This window comes from Talpa europaea, assembly GCF_964194135.1.
Source record: "Talpa europaea genome assembly, chromosome: 7".
NCBI classification, from domain to species: domain Eukaryota; kingdom Metazoa; phylum Chordata; class Mammalia; order Eulipotyphla; family Talpidae; genus Talpa; species Talpa europaea.
The window spans coordinates 134,961,684-134,981,421 of NC_140074.1; the positions used below are offsets into that span (position 1 = coordinate 134,961,684).

Sequence of the window (19,738 nt, forward strand, 5' to 3'; positions counted from 1 at the left end):
CTGCGGGCAGCTTCGCAGCCCAGCGCTCAACCGCTGCGCCACCAGGGGAGGCCCTAGAGACTTATTTTGTAATAAGATTTTTCTGTTTCGTTTTCACTTGGATTTTTATAAAGGATGCCCGATCAGAGCTCTGTGGACACCCCCATCAGGTGGCTTGTGTGGGGATGACCAGACATGGGGCCTGGAAGCCTGGTTCTCAGGCCAATTTTACCTGTAGCTCACGCCGGGCGGCGGGGGGTGCTTCTGTGTGAAATGGGGCAGTGGCACTGGGTCACCTCAGGAGGACAGTGACATGGCTGGGCAGTTCATGCGCCCAGGGGGTGGACACTGCACCAGAGGGTGGTGCTGGCCCCGTGGGCAGAAGTCTTGGAGCATGGGCAAGGCTTCTCTGGCCTGGTCTCCTGCCGCTCGGCCGCCGCTGTCCCTGGGGCCCCTGAAGGCCCACACTGAAGCTACAGGTCTCACCTGCGCCCTCTCGGCCTCAAGGGGGCTGGTGGGTCTGCAGGCTGGTGGGGCCTTATGTTGGATGGCAGCCAGCGGGCGACCCCCAGGTCCCAGCTTGTGCATTTCCTGCTGCCTGGCCCTCTCCCTGCCTGGTCTGGAGGCAGGAAGGGCCCTGAGGAGGGCTGCACCAGAGGGCGGGCTCCTGGTGCTTTCCTCGCCTGCACCTGGCATGTGGCCGTTTTGTTACTTTTTGTAACACAGTTTGTGGCCGTGATTCATATCTTTAAAAGGCTTATTTCTTTATATATATTTTGAGCAGCATCAGCTTCACAGCAGCACTGAGAGGAAGGCACGAGACTTCCCATCTGCCCTGCCCCCACATGCATATCTCCCCACAGTGGCCCCCCAGCAAGGTGGAGCTTGTAGCAGATGAGGGCTGCCGCACCCCCATACCTGGGGCTCGTGCTGGCTCGGCAGTCTGGATTTCACGTGGCCCCACGATGTAGTTTCAGGTAGCGTTTCATGGCCCTGGGAACCCTCTGTGTTCCGTCTCCTCCCATGTCCTGGCAGCCACTGACGGTTTTGCTGTTTCTAGCTTTGCCTTTCGGCATTTTCCAGAATGGCCAGCACTGCCGGGTGTCCCTCGTGTAGGGTGCCACCGTTTGTGTATCACCTGCTTAGTGAGGGCACTGTGGTGGCTTCTGGGGAGTCTATTCCTTTTTTTTTTTTTTTTTAATAGAGGCACGTTTTATTTATTTGTTTGTTTGTTTGTTTATTTATTTATACAAGCACTGGGTACAGTCAGAAGCGCGGGAGGGTGAGAGGATTCACCAGAGCCAGAGCGGGGAGCAGAGCAGGCAGAAGGACCGAAGGACACTGCTGAGGGGAGCAGCGGGCGGCAGGAGAGGTCTGCGCGCCATGCGGGACCCTCCTCTGGTGGCCGGGGAGCTGCCGGGGATTGAACCGGCGCCGCAGAGGCCGCGGGCAGCTTCGCAACCCAGCGCTCAACCGCTGTGCCACCGGCGAGGCCCTCTTTTTTTTTTTTTAAGATTTATTTCTTTATGCATACAAGAGCTGGGGTACAGGCCAGAGATGTTGGGGGCATGATGAGAAGATTCACCAGAGACAGAGTGGGGAGCAGAACATGCAGATCTACTGAAATACACTGCTAAGGGGAGCAGCAGGCAAGTCAGGAGAGGTCTGCTGTGCCCTGTGGGTAGCTCCCTGGCCGGGGATTGAACTCGTGCTGCAGAGGCTGCGGATGGCTTCATAGGTTGTGTCTTAACACCTTGCGTCACCAGGGAGGCCCGGATTCTACTCTTAAAACCTGGTCCTGGGCCTTCCTGGTGGCACAAGGGGTTAAGCACCGCACTGTGAAGCAATCCGCGGCCTCTGCAGCACGAGTTTGATCCCTGTCAGCCAGGGAGATACCCACATGGCGCAGCAGACCTCTCCTACCTTGCCCGCTGCACCCTCAGCAGTGTGTTTCAGTCAGTCTACCTGTTCTGCTCCCCACTCTGTCTCTGGTGAATCCTCTCACCCCCCACATCTCTGCCTGTACCCCAGCTCTTGTACGCATAAATAAACAAATATTAAAACAAAACAAAACAAAACCTGATCCTGCTTGGGGTGCGGGGGGGGGGGGGGTCAGGGCCGGGAGCTGAGGGCTTCGTTGGCAGCTGACAGTGCTGTGTCTGCTGTGGCCTGTAGCCTGCATTGAGGCAGCAGCATCAGGACCTGCGTGAGTGCAAAGCGCGTCCCACCCTGGGGGGCGAGGTCTGGGGGCCATGCTCCTCCTTGTGGCCTTACTGCGGGGAGCACGGAGCTTGCAGCTGTGGGCCGGCCAGGCTCCCCTGACAGCCCTCTGGCAGGGGACACAGGTATGCCTCAGGCAGCTTTCTGGGAGGGGCTTGAGGTCGCTGGCTGGGCCTCCCCTGGGTGGAACATGCTACTCACTGCTCACTGCAGAACGTGTGTGGCAAGGGCGGGGCCAAGCCTTCGGATTAAGTGATTTCTGGCTCTTGCTGACAGGAATCTGTTAATGATTGTGTGAATTGTCACTATTCTTACTGCCTTCCCAGTAGGCTGCTTGGCATAGCACCCAAAGGTGAACTTCGTCTGCGAGTGGGCAGCCCCACCCTGTGTACCTGGCACACACATGGGGTGGCTCTCCCTGGGAACCTGGCAGGTGCGCTCTGGTGCCGGTGCCCTGCACCGCTGTCAGAAGTGTCTCCACCTGAGGACAGGGCCTGGTGTCTTCTGTCCCCTCTGTTTCTACAGGGGCCCAGAACCCTCTGGAATTCATGACAAAGCATTGTGGGTGAGAATGAGGACGGCCGCATAACTCTGAAAGTTTCTTTGAGAGACTTTCAAAGAAGGTCTGCACCCGAGATGTTCTACTTCTGTGGCCCCGCAGAGCTTTTTTTTTTTACGCTTTATTTGAATCCCCTTGTTAGAATGGGCATTGCCACACATTTTATTCAAATAAACACTCGCCGTGCCTGCTTGCACCTGGCACTGTTCAGGGCACTGGGACAGATGGCGCAGGCCAAGACATTCTGCCTCTCTGCCCACCCCAGCGCGTGGTTTCGTGGGGATAGATAATGAGTAGGCGGCCTTATTCAGTGCAAAGGGCTGTGGAGAAGACCAAAGCAGGGGACCCAGCTGATCGTGTTGTTAGAGGGGGGCCAGGGAGGACCCTTGAAGAGGTGGATTCAAGCAGGGGCTGGTGAAAGGTGGACCGTACCAGGCTCCCAGGCCTGCACCGCCTGTGTGGACCGAGCTGACAAGGGTGCTGGTGGGAGGTGGGAAGACGGTCAGGGCCGTGCAAAGGCTCAGATGCCTTGGGGGGGCCGCTGTGTGGGGCCTTCGGGGTCACTCGGCCCGCCCTTCAGAAGGTCATGAGCACGAACTGGCCGGAAGCAGGCAGGCGCCTTTCCAGAGGCGGCCCTGAGCCTGGAATGGGCTCTCATCTGGGGACCCAGAATGCAGCTGTCTTGTGTCCTCGGCATGCTCACTGGGCGAGTGTGCCCGCTCCTGCCCGCAGCTGCCCATTGCTGTCCCTTCCTGGGCTGCCACTCCCACCGCCCGTCTCCTGGCCCGGTGGTTCCTGGAAAGGCAGGGGTGCTGGACCCAAAGGTCAAGGCTGAGGCGAGGAGTCGGCCTGATAGCAGGTTTATGGTGCCGGGCTGGGAAGTGACGTTTCCCGGCAGGGAGCCTGCGGCCTGTCCGCCTGTGAGCTCGTCCTGGCACTGATGAGGGCCCCTCGCTCTCCCCTCCCCACGGGAACATCCCCAGCTGAGCTCAGACTGGTCGATGGCTGAGAGCCCCGAACCGTGACTGGGGCTGCCACTCCAGTGGCCTGGCCCCTGGCACGCACTGCCTGCAGCCTTGGGGGCTCCCGCTCTGGGGGCGGTGTCCCCACTGGCACACTCTCTCTTCAGAGGGAGGTTGCTGGGCAAATGAGGCTGTCAGGGAAGTGAGCAGGTGCCTCACGCCTGCCTCAAGTGCTGCCGCCAATGCTTGCCGGAAGCCCAACCTGGGCCAGACGGGAAGGTGGCTGCCGGGGGATGGGGGGGCAGGGGAGAAAGATGAGACCTGAAATAGGTGTGTCTCGCATGCCCTAGGGTGGGGCCGGGGACACTGCTCCTCGGGAGGGTGCCGCGAAGCGTTAGGCTTGCACGAGGCTGGAGACCAGGCATCGGCTGGCCCGCAGGATGGCAGCATTTCCCTTGGTGGCATCTAGGGAAGCTGGGCCTAAGCCAGGCTCCTTTGGGGTCAGGAGTGAAGGTGGCTGGAGCGGCAGCGCCTGGGGGACGGCCCCGGGCTGGCCCCTGACCGCCACGGTGCTCAGGAAGGACCAGGCCCTTCCAGTCTTCCTCGCCCGACCCCTGAGGTGGACAGTCAGGGTGATGTCCCCCCGGGAGTGGTGGGGATCATGCCACGCCTCGTCTCGCCTGCCCACTCTCTGAGTGCGCTTGGGGGCACCGACGGAGTTAGAACCTGTGGGGGGCGCCGAGGTGCTTGCCTTTCTGCCTCGCAGCTGGTGGCGTGTCCCTCCCGGCTGCCGGCGTGTGGGGTGATGGGCAGGGGCCGAAACCAGGGGCGGTGTGGACAGAGCCAGTGACCGCAGGAGACGGCCCCGGCTGTTTTGCTCCCTCGGCGGGGAGAAGAGAGTGCAGGGCAGCGAAGGGGGCCGGCCTCCTCCCACCCTGGAGAAGGTGGGGTACAGGGCTACCTGCGGGCTGCGGCCCAGCGGGGTGGTGCATCTGATGGAATCATGTGCCCAGGCAAGCTGGAGCTCTGAGGTGGCCCCTGCGGGGGGGCGGGGGGGGCAGGACATTACAGGAACAGGCCACAGCGCCGTCATCGCTTACCCAAGATGTTCTTGGAAGTGTCCTTGCTCTGAGTGAGAATTAGGAAACGGCCTGCTATTTTCGGAGCTGGTGCGCGTTGCGTGTTGTTGATTGGCGTGTGCTGGCCGTGTGCTGTCTGCCGGCCCTCCGCAAGGGGCAGCTTGGCCGGGGGGCCCGGGGGCGGCGGGCGTGGGGCGGGCCCGAGCCAGGAGCCCCGCGCAGGCCAGCTGCTTGTGACGGGCACGTCGGGCCGGGTGTTCTGGGCTGAGCTGGGGGCCAGGGAGGGCAGCGCGAGGGCAGACCCGAGCCCGGCTCCGGGAGGAGGAAGGAAGTGTCGGGCAGCTGTCCTTGGGAGGCGAGGCTTGGGGAGAAGTAGCTCCGAGGGGGCTGGGCTGTGAAAGCCGGCGGGCCGTGGAGCCTGGGGAGGGCCCTGAATGGGGGACGGAATGCGTGCATGCGTGTGTGCGCGTGCGTGTGTGAAGCGAGGCTCTCCTGTTCAGGGGACATTTCCGGCCCTGGGAGGACCCGCGCCCTTCACTGCGGTGGGCCGAGGGGCAGAGACGGCAGTTCCCCGGCGGGCCGAGGCCGGGCCCGCCCCCATGGCTGCTCAGGCTGTCCTGCCTTTCCGTGACTGTCGTGCCCGCTGGCTCTTTCTGCGAAAAGGGGAGCGGTATTCTCTGGGGGAGAGGAGCTCACGGGGCCCCTCGTGGCCTTCTCCGTGGGCTCTTGGCCGCCCCGAGGCCCCTGCGCAGCCCGCACGGCGTCGGCGGCCAGAGGGAGAGTGCCGAGCCCAGGCAGGCCCGCCTGCGCATCTCGAGGTGGACGTGGAGGGCGAGTGTGTGTGCCCGTGCTGCTGTCTCCTGTGGGCAGCGCAGCCCGCCGCCTAGTGCAGAGGGCGCTGCTCCCACTGCTGCGGCCACACGGCCATTGCCCTTCCCCCGGGGCTCGTGGGAGGACCGTGTAGCCTCTGGCCAGTGCCGACGTCCAGCCTGTCAGCCCAGACGTGTCTGTGGCAGCTCAGGGAGCCGGGGGTCCCTTAGCCTGGGTGGGGGGGGTGAGAACAGAACCTGGGCAGGGCATCCCTGGGCTTCTGTGGAACCCCAGGCCCCTCCAGCTGCATCTGCCCCAGACCCAGGGATGCCGGGAGGCTGGGATCATGGGGGTGGGGGTGCTGGCGCTCCAGGATGCAGCCCTGGCTCTGCCCTGGTGCGCCGTGGCCTCTCCTGGAGGGCGCCCCTCGCCCTTGGTGGGCTGCCCTTCTCTAGGGTGACTGTGGCACGGGCGCCTCCACAGACACTGCGCTCACCTCCTGTCTGCACGTTTCCTTTTCCCTGCAGGCCTCTGGCTGTACCTGGCAGGGAGCAGCCTGCCCTGTCTCACGCTGATTGGCTCTCCTAATTTTGGGTACAGGTCGGTTCACCGGGACCTGGAGGCCCAGATCGCCATAGTGACGGAGAGCCGGGCCCTGCAGCAGCAGCTTCACCAGGTGGGTTGGGCGCGCAGGGTCTTGTGGGGTGAGGGGGTGTGGCTGGATCTCAGCCTGGCCCCTGTCTCCAGGCCTCCCGAGGACCGTCTCCTGCCGTCCTCTCCCGCTGGGGGAAGGAGTGGACCCCTGCCGGTCTGCCCTGGCCGGATAGCTGGTCTCGTGAGGACCCCGGCGGGACCCTTTCAAAGCAGCGTCTCTGCTGCTGCGGCCCCTGTCCAGTGCGGCCCTTCCTCCCCGCTGGGCGGCTGCTGGACACAAGTCACACATCCGGGCCTCTCATTCCCCAGTGCCATGTGAGCGCAGCGGTGGTTCCCAACCTCCCCTGGGAGTGTGGCCTAGCTCTGGTGGGGTCAGGGGTCGGGACCTGCGCCCTATAGTGAAAGGCGTGGGGCCGGACCTTTCCTGGGGTGGCACAGGGTGGGGAGCAGAGGCAGAAAGGGTCCTGGAAGCCAGGTCTAGGGTGGGGAGACGCCGAGTCCCGGTGTGGGGAGAGTTCTGGGGCGCCCGTCTGTCGGGGCTGCTCATCCCGGCCCCAGTCTCTGCCTTTTGCCCACGTGTTCAGTCACATTGCTGGACTCGCCACGGAGTCTGTCTTCTCTTACGAAGTACCCCCCGCGGCGTGGCCTGCTTTGTGATTGAGGGGACGGTGACGGTGGTCCAGGGTGCGCCCAGCCAGGCGCTCTGTGCTGGCAGAGCCCGGGTGGGCGGTCCGGCCACTGCTCGAGCAGGTCCTCTGCTGGCAGGGGCCTGGCAGGCGGCTCCGCTGGGCTGGGCACGTGGCGGGCCTTGGCGTTTCTCTGCTGTTCTCCGCTCAGAGTTGTTCCTGACAGCGCGAACAGGCAGGCCCTCTTCCTGAGAGAAGTGGACCTAACCGGCTGTGGCATGGCATCAGGCGCAGGCGGCTCCTTGGAAGAGGCCTTCCGGGGTGTCTGTGGGGCTGTGCTTGGCCATGCATGTCGGGGGGTGCCCTTCTCCCCCACGGGGCCTTGCCTCACACTGCTGGCCGGCTCGGCGCTCCCATTGGCTCTGAAGCCCTGCTGTGCCCAGAGAGGTGGGGTGACGAGAACCCAGTGGGCGGGGGACCCAGTGCTGGCCTCGCTCCCCTCCCATAATGGTGGTTTTGGCTCTGAAGTTGAGAGCAGCAGGGCCTGGGGCGGTGCCTTCACGGCACATCTTGGTCTTTGGTTGCCTTGCGGCGGTGCCGCTGGCTCGGGATGCAGCCTTGCGTCCGTGTGCTCCAGGCTTTGGGCCCCTGACTCGCTGCCTTCACAGCCCAGCTTCTGAGGAGGGCGCCAGCCTCCCCAGCTGCAGGGCACAGATGATGCCCCCGAAGGTGGGCCCTCAGGCGCCCCAGCGGTGGACTTTGTTCAGCCTTCATCCTCCAGTGTGTGGGAAATGCTGTTGCGAAATTGCTGAGGCCTTTGTTGATGGACGAGGAAACTGCCTTGCCCCCTGGATCTGGGAATCTAGGCGGTGATGAGTGGGGCCGGGTGCCGGGAAGGCCTTGCAACCAGGGGCAAGAGGAAGTGGTGGCGGTCATGCCCTGGGTGGCCAGCGGGAACCCCAGCCGCGCGCAGGTTTCTTGCTGGAGTGGCTTCCAGTGAAGGCCTGGGGAGGCCCCGCAGCTGAGGGCCTGGGAGGGTCAGCTGGCCTTGGAGCGGGGGGTGCAGTGGGGCCGCTGTCTCGGTTGCAGAGAAAGGCCTGCCCCTGTGAGCGGGGAGTTGTTAGGTGGCCGTGGCCTGGAGCCAGGGCAAGGGTTCTGTGGATCTGGGCTGATGTGGGCAGCTAGTCCCCCAGGCCTGTGTCTAGGACCCCGGTGCTGGCTGCTCTCCCCACTTCCCGAGTAAGGGTCTGAACCCACATCCTGCATCTTGAGAAGAGCTGGCAGTTGCGGTCAGAGTTGCTTTCCCAAATGACATGCTTGGCATATTTTCTTTTTCTTCCCAAACCTGAATCCCAGGGTCTTTTGATCGTGGGATGAGGTGGGGGGCAGTCCATGCTGCCGCAGCCCTTCCACCTCCGGAGGCGCATCGATGTCTGGCCTTGGAAATGCAAAAAAACGCGCTTCTAGATGATTCCACCTCTATACGCGTCCCCTGGGGCTGTGGCACCCTCCGGGAGGCCTGAGCCTCCATCCCGGGACTGCCCACCACACAGCCTTGCCACAGCCCTGAAAGTCCCTAAAACCCCACGGCTGGGCCCCTGCTCCCAGAGGCCGCCTCTGGGGTCCCCGGGGCGCAGGGAGGGCCTGGGCCTATCCCACCGGCGCAGGGAGTGGGGAGATACTGTTATCACGATCCGAAGCCCCTCCCTCCACTTAGCGCGCACAATAAAAGCAGCAAGCTTCCTGGTTCTGTTCAGGGAGCGTGGTTCACCACCGTGACCCCAGAAAGGACTCCCTGCAGCGGCCCCTCCCTCAGCTGACTTCCTACTCTCCCGCGGCGGGGCTGTGAGGAAACCTAAGTGTTTCTGGTAATTTAATTGAAATCTTGGCTGCGTGTTCATCTGAAAACATGAAGCAGGAGCTGGGTCTGTGGAGACTTCGGCAAAGCAGCCCCGGGAGACCGGAGCTGGCTGCTTGGCCAGGCACCCCCAGCAGGCGCAGCTGGGGCCGAGGACCGGGGTCCGGGACACAGCCCTGTCGGCACGTTTCTTAAAAGAGAAGCGGGTTTGTCCTCGCAGAGCTCCTCCCACGGCCCAGGACGTGCGTCGGCAGCGCGCACCTGGAAGCAGCCCGCGGGGGCAGTGGCGGGAGTGAGACGTGGGCATCGCCGGAACTGCCCCGGCCCTGCCTGCCCCTTCCCGCGTGCCTGTGGCCGGGCCCCGTGGGTCTCAGGCTGGCCCCATGTCGCTGCCCACCCGCTTCTCTTGCCCGCCGGGCTCTGCCCTGTCCCTGTGGTCAGGTCGGGTTCTGCTCTCACGTGGGGCCTTGTGGCGAGGCCGCCTGTCACCTGGCCGCGCACTTCGGGCTGTCGTGGCTCCCGGTTGCTGCTGCAGGCGTGGCCGAGGAAGAGGCCGGCGCGCAGCTCAACGCCTCAGCGCGTGGCTGTTTGTTTGGTGTGACCCCGGCAAGTGGAGCTTCGAAAGGCTCGCCTTTGCCACGCTGCCCTCGAGAGAGACTGTTTGATCCTTCTGTCCCGTGGTGCGTGGGGCCGCTGTTGCCTAGGCCTTCTCCCGCCCAGGGCGGTGACGTCGTACATGTGTTTCCTCGGAAAAGCCTCCTGTTGCAAGAATTGACTTCTCGGCGCCTTCGCCAGCCGCGTTTAAACTTTGCCCGTCCCACGCGCTGCTCCCCCGCCCGAGCATAGGTGCAGGGCGGGGCGTGTCTGGGGAGGGCACAGCCGGGCCAGGGAAGGCCTCCTAGCAGGTCCCTGGTGCTGGAGAGGACCCCGACCCCTGTCTTCCTCTTCCTCAGGAGCAAGAGCAGCTCTACCTGAGGTCAGGTGTGGTGTCCGCCACCACCTTCGAGCAGCCGAGTCGGCAGGTGAAACTGTGGGTGAAGATGGTGACCCCGCTGATCAAGAACTTCTTCTAGCAGACAGGTGCTGACCCCGCAGCCCCGCCTCACAGGCAGGGGCCATTCGCCCTCCTTGGGGGGTGACGGGCACCAGGTCCAAAACCATGCCCAGCAGCCGTTCCCCTCCCGGCAGACACTGCTTCTCCCCGGTCCCAGCGCCTCTGAGGGCGCCCTGCTTGTCCCTGGGCAGACCCAGGGGCTGAGGGCAGAGAGGTGGGCGCTGCCCCGCCGTCCTCAAGCTCAGTGGTTCCAAGGCAGCTGGGGGCGGGACGACGATACCGGACGCTTTCAGGCCTGGCTGGCGCCCTGACCAGCTGCAGCCTCCAGGAGGGGCTTGCTGTGGAGCAGACCTTGCGGCTGCTGCCTGTCCCCCGTCCTTGTGCCCCGCGCTCAGAGACGTGTGTTCTCCATGCGGCGGCTGGTAACGCAGGCTGGGCCCTGCAGTCAGCGCAGAGGCTGGGCCCACGGCGGCGGCAGGTCAGCCTGACCCAGTCCCCCGGCTGTCCCCACCCGTGGAGGTGGGTCCCTCCCGAGTTGCCCTTGGGATCCAGATCCCTCGAAACCCTGACCTCGCCCCCGGATGGCCCCGGATGGGCTCTGTTTCCCAGGACGCGGGAATGTGTCTGGCTGCCCCGGGTGGGTGGCGGGAATGGTTGGGCCTGTGGCATCTGGGGAAGGGAGAGTGGAGTTGACCAGCATGGAGGGGTGAAGGGAAGGGGGTGCTCGCTGCCCACTGTCCTCTGGATCCCGGTCCACAGATCTGTCAGACAAGTTATTTCATCATTCAGCTTTTCATTATTTTAGTTAATCTTAATTTTATTCCAATAATGTATAAATAGAGTAAAACTATACTAACAAGCAAAGAATTATCTGCTTCCTGCCCCTTAGCAGTGGTCTCGCCAGGCGGGCTCACGGCCCGTGTTCCTGTGTGTGCCGCTGCCCCCGAAGAGTCAGACACGCAGAGCTGCCCGTCGCCCAGCGGCCTCCCTCCTAAAACACTCGCAGAGACGCCTCAGTGTCGCCAGCCTCCCAGAGGCCGTTACGGTTCCAGGCACCTTACACTCACCCTTTTTACTTTTATTGTCATTCTGGATGTTTCTGGGACTTCAGGCCGTGTCAGGTCGTGCTTTGTGACCGACCGGGTGCCTGGTCGGTGAGGTCTCTGAATCTGTGGGTGCCTCGTTGCCCTTCGCAGTGTGGCCTTCCACAGTGGGTGTCCTGAGAGCACGCGCTCGCGTGTCCGCAGAGGGCCGGCGCCCATCCGCCTGCTCTGAGGCGCTTGAGCCTTGCACAGACACGGCCGGGCAGGGCGGCCGACGGAGGGGCAGACTGGGGCCTCCCGAAGGCAGAGCGGCAGCTCCCACCAGCCCTTCGTGGGTCCCGGGTCTCACGGCCAGTCACCGCGGCCTCGCGCCCGCCTTCCACCAGGCACATCTGCACCCGGCCTGCGGCTCTGCGGGCTCCGCGGGGGCGGGAGTCTGTCAGGCTGTGGCCGCGCCGTCCTGGGGCCCGGCACGTCAGTTAACACTGCCCGCCTGCAAACTAGTCATTAAGTTGTCCTGTGGGACAATTAGATCAGAGAAGCCAGAAGAATGTGCCAGGGCACCGGGTTTCTGTTTGGAGAGAGGCTTTCGGTAAACAGAGCTGCATTCCTGCAGGTCCCGCGGGGCCCGTGCACACGGGCGGTGGCTCGAGCAGGCCGCGGCCTGGCCCGCGCGCCCCGATGCTCGTCGGGGCAGGTGCTGCCCCCGCTGCTCTGACCCCCTCCGTGGCGCCCCGGCCTCCCGTCAGTCAGGGGCTGGACCTGGGGGTGCCCCCGCCTCCCAGCGTTCCGGCCGCAGAGCAGCGAGTCCGTGCTGTTTCCCCGTCGCCGCAGGGCGGCCTGGGGGGACTCATCTCTTGGAAAGCTGGGAGGTGCTTTTGTCGGCTGCCCTCAAGATGTCCATGTGGAATCAGTGACTGTTTCATTTCAGACTCCGCAGGCCACGCTGGACAGCCTCCGATGGGCCGTCCGCCCCGACGCGCTCGCTGCGGAGGCCGGGAGCCTCCTGTCCTCCAGGAGCGGCTGCGGCCCGCGGCGCGGACTCCAGGGCTGCAGTGACCCCTCGTGGCCAGCAGGGCGCTTGCCCTGCGGTTGGGCTCCTTGGCCAGAAGCCTGCCCTCCTCGCTGCCGCCCCACCGCGGGCCGGCCGGGTGGCCAGGAGGGAGGATTTGAGGGACGTTTTTCCTTTTCCCTCTTCCCAACCCAGCAGCCCGGGATGGCTGCCCTGAAATTAGGGCTCCGGGCCCTCCTTTTCACAGGTTTGCGTGACTCCTCCTGAGGAGGTTTCCAGGAAAGCTCGGGACTAGGTTGCGCATAGGACGAGGCTGCGTCTCCTCTCTTCTTCAGCCTGAAAGTATCAAGGGTGCCAGCCTTGGGCTCCCCTGGGGTCCCCTGGCCCTGCAAACTGCCCATGTTCCAGTCACAGAGAGGGTCCCCTCTCCTCCCGCCTCCACTCTGCCACGCCAGCCAACACGGCTGTGGCATCAGGCGGGCCCCGGCCGGCCGTCGCTGACGCCGTCCTGCTCGTGCACGGGGCGCCCCGGGCCGAGGTCTCAGCCAGGTCTGTCCTGGGGTGGCCCCCGCCACCGCCTGCGTGGGCTGTGGCTTCCTGGGCCGCCTTCCTCGCAGGCCGGGAGGGTAGTTGACCTCGGCCCCCCTCCCTGGACAGGTTCAGAGACCTGAGACAGCAGACCAGGCACTTGCCCACGGGCCGAGGAGGAGCCCGCTGGTTGGCAGCAGGGTCGCTGGGCGACCTCCCCCTGCTGCTGGTGGGTGCTGGGCTCTGCAGCTTCCGCGCCTGGGTGGCTCTCCCAGGCCCCCAGGGGGACTTAGCCCCGGGAACAGACCCCTCGAGCGCAGGGATGAGAACACCTGGTGTGGCGGGGGGGCTCGGAGGACACGGTGCCTCACTGTCCTGGCAACCTGCGGCCTCCAACACCCTCGTTCGAGGAAGCCCCCGGGTCCTTGTTCTCTGTGTCTGTTCCCCAAGTGGGGGTGAGGGGAAACCTCGCCACGGGACACAGCATCTCTGGAATAGGCTGTGTGTTCTTCAGAATTCTGGGGTGGGCGGAGGGAAAGGTTTTCTCGTCGGGGAGCGAAGGGAGCAGTGCTTTAGGGGACCGAGTGGCGGTGGTGGCGGCCTGCTGCCCATTGGCCTGCCCCTCTGCGTGCTGGGTGTGGGAAAATGAACCCAGCCACCCTCTGGGAAGCCAGGATTTTGGGGGGGCTTTTGGTTGCTGGGATGCTTGCCCTCGCTGCTGGGAAACGGGGTCTCACCTGCTGCCTTCCCAAAGCAAAGCAGACAGACAATGGGGCGACTTCATTGTTTTTATCCAGCCACACCCACCCCACCCCCACCCCCCGCGCCCAGGTGCTTCTGCTTTTGCTTATGAAGCGCCGGACGAGTTAGCGGAGCACGAGGTGGACGCGTCCTGCAGGAACGGGTAGTGGCCACGAGACGGTCCCTCTGGGCGCGGGGGCCGGCCGTGGGCGGCTAGACCTGGAGGAGCAGGGCCACGGCGGCCAGGATCCACTTGGCGGCCTTCTCTTTGGTCTTCAGGTTAAAGGTCCAGACGTAGGTGGGGCCGCGGATGCGCGTCTTGTACACGGGGCACTCATAGATGTTCTTGGTGTCCATGCGGTCCACAGGAATGGCCTTGATGAAGATGACGGGCATGACCGGCGTCAGCTCCTTCAGCCGCGCTTCACTGATGACCCCGGTCTGCGTGTCCCAGCGAGCGCCTGCGGAGACACGGCTGAGGCGGGGCCCGGGCGCTGCTGGGTCCTGTCTGGGGCAGCTGGGGGCCCCTCCGGGAGCCGGGCCCCACCCATCGCACAGACACGGCTGGGCTGCGCCCCAGCATCCAGGCAGGGGCAGGGCGGCCCGGCTCGGGGGAAGGCTGGACGCGGCGCTGGAGACGGGCCCGCCGGGCGACAGCCGCGTGACCCCAGGGAGCGGCCCGGCTCCGGCCGTCTGCTCCCCGCGCCCGTCCCTGCGCACGCGCTGTGCCGCGCTGTGGCCTGTCTGCTGCCGTTTCCGCTCCCTGTTGAATGATGTTTCTACTCCTGTCTGGTTCCGGAATAAACGGGGAGAACGGCCGCTGCCGTGCTTGTCTGCTGCTGTGGGAACTGGGGAGCCTTGCTGCCGGCGGGGGGCGGCCCCGGCGGGGAGGACGCAGGTGAGCACGCCTGTGCCCGGGCGGGAGGTGGGGGGCACTAGCGCAGGGGCCCCCACACTCGCAACCCCATCTGCAAGACGCACTCCTGTCCCGGCCCTGCTGCGGGCGTGAAGACGCTGTGCCTGTGCCTGTGCCTGTGCCTGTGCCTGTGCCTGTGCCTGTGCCTGTGCCTGGGCGGGGCGGCCCGTCGTCCCCCCCCCCACCTCCTGACTGAGCCCCTTCAGCCCTCCCTCGGGGCGCCCCTGCCCCCAGCCCCCGGGGCTGGCACACACAGCGCCCAGTCAGAGCCAGCGCCCCCGGCCAGAAGGCCCGCGTGTGGGAGCCCTGCGTGCGCGCGCTCCTTGCCTTCCATGAAGAGCCCGTACACGTAGGAGCCCTCTCGGGGGGGTGCGGTCATGTCCTCCCGGTTCTTCTTGGTCACTTCCACAGACAGACACATCTTGTCCAGGGGCCACTCGTTCTTCCTGGCCGTGGACTGCATGATGGCGGTGAGGAAGGACTGGGGGTTGAAGAAGCCGGCCAGCCACACGGTGGTGGGCAGGGCGAAGTCTGTCGTCCAGGCCTCCAGCTCCTGGAAGGCACGAGGGCGGCTGGGGGAGGACAGGCCGGGCCGGCAGAGGCCTCGGCGCGGGGGCCGCTCCCTTTGCCAGCCCTGGCTGCGGGCTCAGGGCAGGTCTGTGGGGTCTTTGCCCTCGCCCCGCGGGGTGCTGGCCTCACCCTGATGCGGAGCAGCAGGTCAGCGTACCAGGCCGCCAGCCCCATCATGGAGGGATAGGCCCGGGCCTCCCACGTGCTGGGCACGGTGTCGTAGAACAGAGCCGCAGACAGGTCCTCCATGTCGGTGGTGATGGTCAGCTCCCCCTACGGGACACGCACGGCCGTGCTGCTCGCCCGCACAGAGGGCCGCGGCCACGCCAGCCTCAGTGGGCCGGTGGACAGGCTCCGGGCCGGGGGGTGCTGCGGCCTCACCTTCAGCCCCAGGCTCAGCTCCTTCAGCGAGCGGCGCATCTCGCTGGTGAGGATGTTCATCCTCTCGCACTCCTGGAAGGCCACGACCACGAAGGGCGTCTTCTCGGCGGCCTTCGCCATGATCTCGGCCATGTTGAAGGCCTCCGGGATCTTGTCCAGGATCTCGTCCAGCACGGCCTTCACCTGGGATCGGTCCCCGGAGCCCCCGTCACTGCACGCCACCCCCGTCCTGCCTCCCCCCGGGCCACCGCTTGGACCCGGGGGCAGAGGGAGGTGGCGCTGCCCGAGAAACGGGCTCTCGGGTGCAGCCGTGAGGGGCCATCAGGTCACCTGGCCTGGTGTCTGTGACCTCCCCGTATGCACGGGCTCCCTCCATGGGCACGGTCCCCAGGACCGTCCCCCACACAACTGTCCGTCAGGCAAGGGAAGGCCTTGGGGCGCAGCAGCAGCGAGGGCCTTCCGGGCAGGAACGCGCCTCTCCTGGGAGCCAGACTGGAGACAGCGGGGTGCCAGCATCCGGTCCTCCCCCGCCGACACCCTGCCCCTTCCTGCTACCCAGGGCCCTATCTGCCCCATGATCACGAGCTTCCCTAGAAGCTCATGGGGTGCATCTGCGCCACCCCGGGAGCCGCATCCGCTCCTGGGAGTCTGGCTGCTGCCCCCTGTGCTGGTGGGCGGCGTGCGCCGCAGCCCGCGGCCAAGTGACCGTTGGCGGTGCAGGGGGAGGCCGGCCGAGCCTGCTCCTGTCCCGCAGCCGCCCCTGCTTCTCCAGCCCCTGAGGGCCTGTCAGGGGCCTGGGCGCCCTCGGGGTCTCTGGGCCCCAGGCTGGGTGGTGCCGCCCTCCCGGGATCAGGCGCCGAGGACCTGCCTTCTCCTCCCGGGAGACGCCCGTGCCGGCGCCCGAGTCGGACTCCTTGGGCTGCATCTCCAGGACGGTGCGGAAGAGCTTCTCCGAGGTCACTGTAAGGAAGCCGATCTCGGCATTGGGGTGCAGCCCATACAGGTAGGGACTCTCGGGCGGCAGGTTCTCGTTGATGTATTCGTGGTAACCCTGAAAGCAGGCGGGTGGGCTGCCGTGGGGCACGCCGTCCTCACCAGGATGTTCTGCCCATGTCCTGCCCTTGGTACAAACCCCTCTGCTTCCCTGCTCTGTTGGGGACGCCCCCCAGCTCCACGCCGGCTCCCACGCTCTCTCTCCAGGGGCTGCGTCCCCAGCTTCTTGCTCGGGCACCGACGCTCCCTGTGCCGAGGTGGGAGCAGCCACTGGCCTTGGCTGTTTTGCCCCGAGGGCTGAGCTCCCCGCGCTGCCGTGGGCCATCCCGACCAAGGGCCCTCCTCACCTTGTAGTCCAAGTTGGGGGGGATCAGGAAGCCGGGGGCCAGCAGGGTCTCCCCCTCCAGCATCTCTGCCCGGATGTACTCCCCCAGGTAGGTCCTGCAGAGCCGCCGGTCCCAGTCGTCGGTGATGTGGCCGCCGTACATGATCTCACCGAACAGGTAGCGGAGGTCATCCCAGGGCACCTGGGGGCAGGTGCAGGCGTCACCAGAGCGTCCTGCCGCTTTCTGTCACCGCACGGTCAGGCTTAGGGGGTCCACTGGGGGGTCCCTCATGTCCAGTCGCTTGCATCTTCCTCAGCCCCAGGTCTGCAGCCGTTGCCGCTGTGACGGGGCCCTGCACTGCTGACGCGGGGGCGGGGGGCAGGGGTTGGCGGCCCCTGCTGCACCCTCGCCTCCTGGACCCCCAGCTCCACCGCCCTCCCTGCCTGCTGCTCCCCTGGGCGCCGTGCTCAGCCACACGCGTCCCCTCCGCCCCGTCCACGGTCAGCCAAAGCAGCTTAGTTCTGCGTCGGCCACGAAGGCCAGCTAGAGGGTCTGCAGGGTGTTCAGGGGGGTCTTCTTTGCTCCCAGGGAGTGACCTGGGCTCAGCCCGTCCTCGCCCGCAACGCTGTCCCCGCAGCTCTAGCCCGGGCCCCGCCGGCTCCCCATGGGACGCAGTCCCCCGAGGCTGGGCTGCCCGGACGCAGGAGCAAAGACCCTCGGTGGCCACGGCGTCCACCTGCCCCCAACCCCCACCGCCCAGCGCTGGGAGGCCACCTGCCCCCTCTGAGGCCGCCTCCATGAGCAGGCTCCTCCCCGCAGCCTCCAGGCCCCACGTCACAGCGCCCAGGCCCCCGCTTGGAGGACCCCCCGAGGCGCGCCCCCCCCCCCCCCCCCCCGCTGCTGTCCAGCACAGCTGCAGCGGCAGCCACCTGTGACTGTCAGTTTTCTAGCAGCACTTAATAGCCCGGAAGGGTCACTCCGACAGACAGCTCGGAAGCCACCCGGGAGGCGTTTCACGTTCTCTCCTCGACACCAAGCTTTGAGGCGCCCGCCGTCCGCCCGGGCAGGACCCTGGGGCCGGCCTCCCGTCCCGCGTGCGCTGTGTTGTCCGAGGGGGCGGCTCACGGGCACGGCGGGCAGCTGGGAAGCCACGGGGCCTGCCCAGCCGCTCCGTGCCGGACGCGGGTGAATTAAAGTGCGCGGAGACCATCACTCGGCGGAGCGCAGGCTCAGGACCCTCACTCCTGAGGCTCAGCGTAGGCTCCCGCCCGCCCCTCCTGTCTTGAAGCGCCTTCCTCTGCGCGGTCGTCTCCGGGTGTACCACTCCGGGGGTACCACTCAGGTGTACCCGCTCCGGGTGTACCCACTCCAGGGGTACCACACCGGGTGTACCCAGCTGCTTTTCCTGCGTTTTGCTTCCTGGGGACGGTCCCTCCGGGGGCAGGGGCTCATGGAGCCAGCCCTCTGTGTCCCACAGCCGCAGGCGGCGGGTCCCGGGCGCCCCTCTGACACACACTCGGGGTGCCCAAGAAGTTGGCCTGTGTTTCGGGGCCTGACTTTTGTCTTCGTGCGAGGGAGCAGCACTGACCCCTGCTCCCCAGGTGGGATGTGGACACGACCTCACGGCAGTGGCCTGGCCAGCGGCCCGGGGGACGGCGGAGCAGGTGGCCCCCAGCGGGGCCTGCTGCCCTGGCTCCGGTGCGTGCCATGCGGCGAGTGCCCAGGAAGGGTCCGCAGAGGCCTCGGCAGCCTGTCCTCCCGCCTCCCGAGACAGCGCTGACGAAACCGCGGTGATGGAAGCCTCGTGCCCCTGCTCAGGGCCCGGACGAGGGTGATGGCTGTAAGGTAAGCTTGGGGCGCCAGTCGGACCCCCAGCCCCACCCGCCTGCGCTCAGGACACCCCCGTCCCTGGAAGGGAGCCGGCCGGAGCCTCGTGGCCGCCGCAGGGGGTGCGGGGAGCTGCCCCGCTGCTGTCGGACCGTCCTCTGAGGTCGGGTGTTTCTCCAGGTAACTAGGCAAACAAACGACATTCCAGGTGCGGGCCTGGAGGTTGGCTTCCTCCTCCGTCCCCGTCGGGCTGCGGGAGGCCAGCGCGGGGGCCCAGGGGCAAGGTGGGCCTTTGACACAGCGCCCTCAGGGGTCGGCCTCTCGGGCTGCCCATGGTGAGGGCGGTCTCGGCCCTGACCTGTGTGGCTGGTGTTAAGAGGGTGGAAGACGAGGTGCTCCCCGGGCCAGCGCCCCAGCCTCCCGGCCAGGTGCGCACCTCGCCTCCTGGCTCGACCCCAAGCTCCAGAGCTTGGCCGCACCCCAGGCCCTGAGCAGTTGCCCCGTGGGGCAGGGCAGAGCGGGGCACAGACCATGTCTGCAGCTCGGGCGCTGGGTCTCCCACTGCCATGGGGGGGGCACCCAGGAGGGGCCCCACCAGGCCCACCAGGGCAGGCCCGAGCAGCCCCCGGCCGGCGAGCGCTGCCTTTGCCCCGCACGTTCTGTGTAGAGGTGCTGGGCCTGGCTCTCCCAGGAACCAGAGTTCTCATTGCTACTGATTTTGGGGGAGAGCAAAGAGGACCCCAAGGATTACAGGGGTGCACAGACAGCCCTCTGCCTCTGCCTGGGGGTCACAGAGGAGGCTTTACATGAGGAAAATCCTGGGGAGAGCCCAGTAGGTTCTGGATGGGGTGGCCAAGTCCTTGGACATGGCCGCGTGGCCACTGTGGGGGCTGCTGGCGCCCCCTGCTGGACAGTTTCTGGAGTGCGGGCTCTTGCCCACTCTGCCTGCTCACACGCCCTGGGCCCTTGGATTTTCAGGCGGAACGGAAGGAAGCGTCCGTCTGTCCAGGGAGGGTTCTTTCCACCCCCCGTCCTGCTCTGCACACCCTGGCCGGTCCGGCTCATGCCGCCGGGTGCTGGATTTCAGGGGACATCCCTGTGCGGGTGCAGCCTGGCAGGCGCACAGAGGCCTCTGGCGCGGATGCCGTCCCGGCAGACAAGGGCCGGTGCGGGAGGTGGTGGCCGGGCCCAGGGTGCCGCTGGCCCACGCTCTTGCACAAGAGCCTCTCGTGGCGGCGCCGAGCCCCCCGCCTCCCTCACCTTGGGGTTGGCCTCCAGGTAGTTGTAGAGCACATTGATGGAGATGGTGAGGTCCCCGTTGTTAAAGGGGTACGACCTGTTCCAGCCCTGCGCCCCGAACTTGCGCCTCTCGGCCACCACGGCGTGGAAGTAGCACAGGGCGAAGAGGATGCACTTGAACTCGATCTCCTTGCTGCACATCTCCAGGGTGTCCTGCGGGGGCCGGGGCCAGGCAGATCCAGCAGAGCCCCACCGCCCGCACTGCGGGGCCGGGGGTGAGGCGGGGTTGGGAGCGGGGTAAAGCCCCCCTCGGGCCAGCTGGTGCTTGAGCCTCCCGCCCCGCAGAGGCTGGGTTGAGAAC

At 66.1% G+C, this 19,738-nt stretch overlaps 2 protein-coding genes across 2 annotated transcripts in view; one reads left to right on the plus strand and one right to left on the minus strand.

The window, feature by feature from the left end:
• The window catches only part of PGS1 (phosphatidylglycerophosphate synthase 1), a gene marked incomplete at its 5' end in the record, with an annotated part of 32,538 nt that extends 18,608 nt beyond the window's left edge, over nt 1–13,930 (plus strand). The window contains 3 exons of the mRNA XM_084237750.1: nt 6,137–6,285; nt 9,701–9,827; nt 13,494–13,930. Coding sequence (XP_084093876.1) covers nt 6,137–6,285; nt 9,701–9,820 — 269 coding nt within the window. The 3' untranslated portion in view covers nt 9,821–9,827; nt 13,494–13,930. The remainder of the gene's footprint in view (nt 1–6,136; nt 6,286–9,700; nt 9,828–13,493) is intronic.
• DNAH17 (dynein axonemal heavy chain 17) overlaps nt 13,339–19,738 on the minus strand; it is a gene marked incomplete at both ends in the record, with an annotated part of 72,331 nt that continues 65,931 nt past the window's right edge. The window contains 7 exons of the mRNA XM_084237749.1: nt 13,339–13,586; nt 14,369–14,594; nt 14,741–14,884; nt 14,993–15,175; nt 15,861–16,043; nt 16,333–16,512; nt 19,399–19,590. Coding sequence (XP_084093875.1) covers nt 13,339–13,586; nt 14,369–14,594; nt 14,741–14,884; nt 14,993–15,175; nt 15,861–16,043; nt 16,333–16,512; nt 19,399–19,590 — 1,356 coding nt within the window. The remainder of the gene's footprint in view (nt 13,587–14,368; nt 14,595–14,740; nt 14,885–14,992; nt 15,176–15,860; nt 16,044–16,332; nt 16,513–19,398; nt 19,591–19,738) is intronic.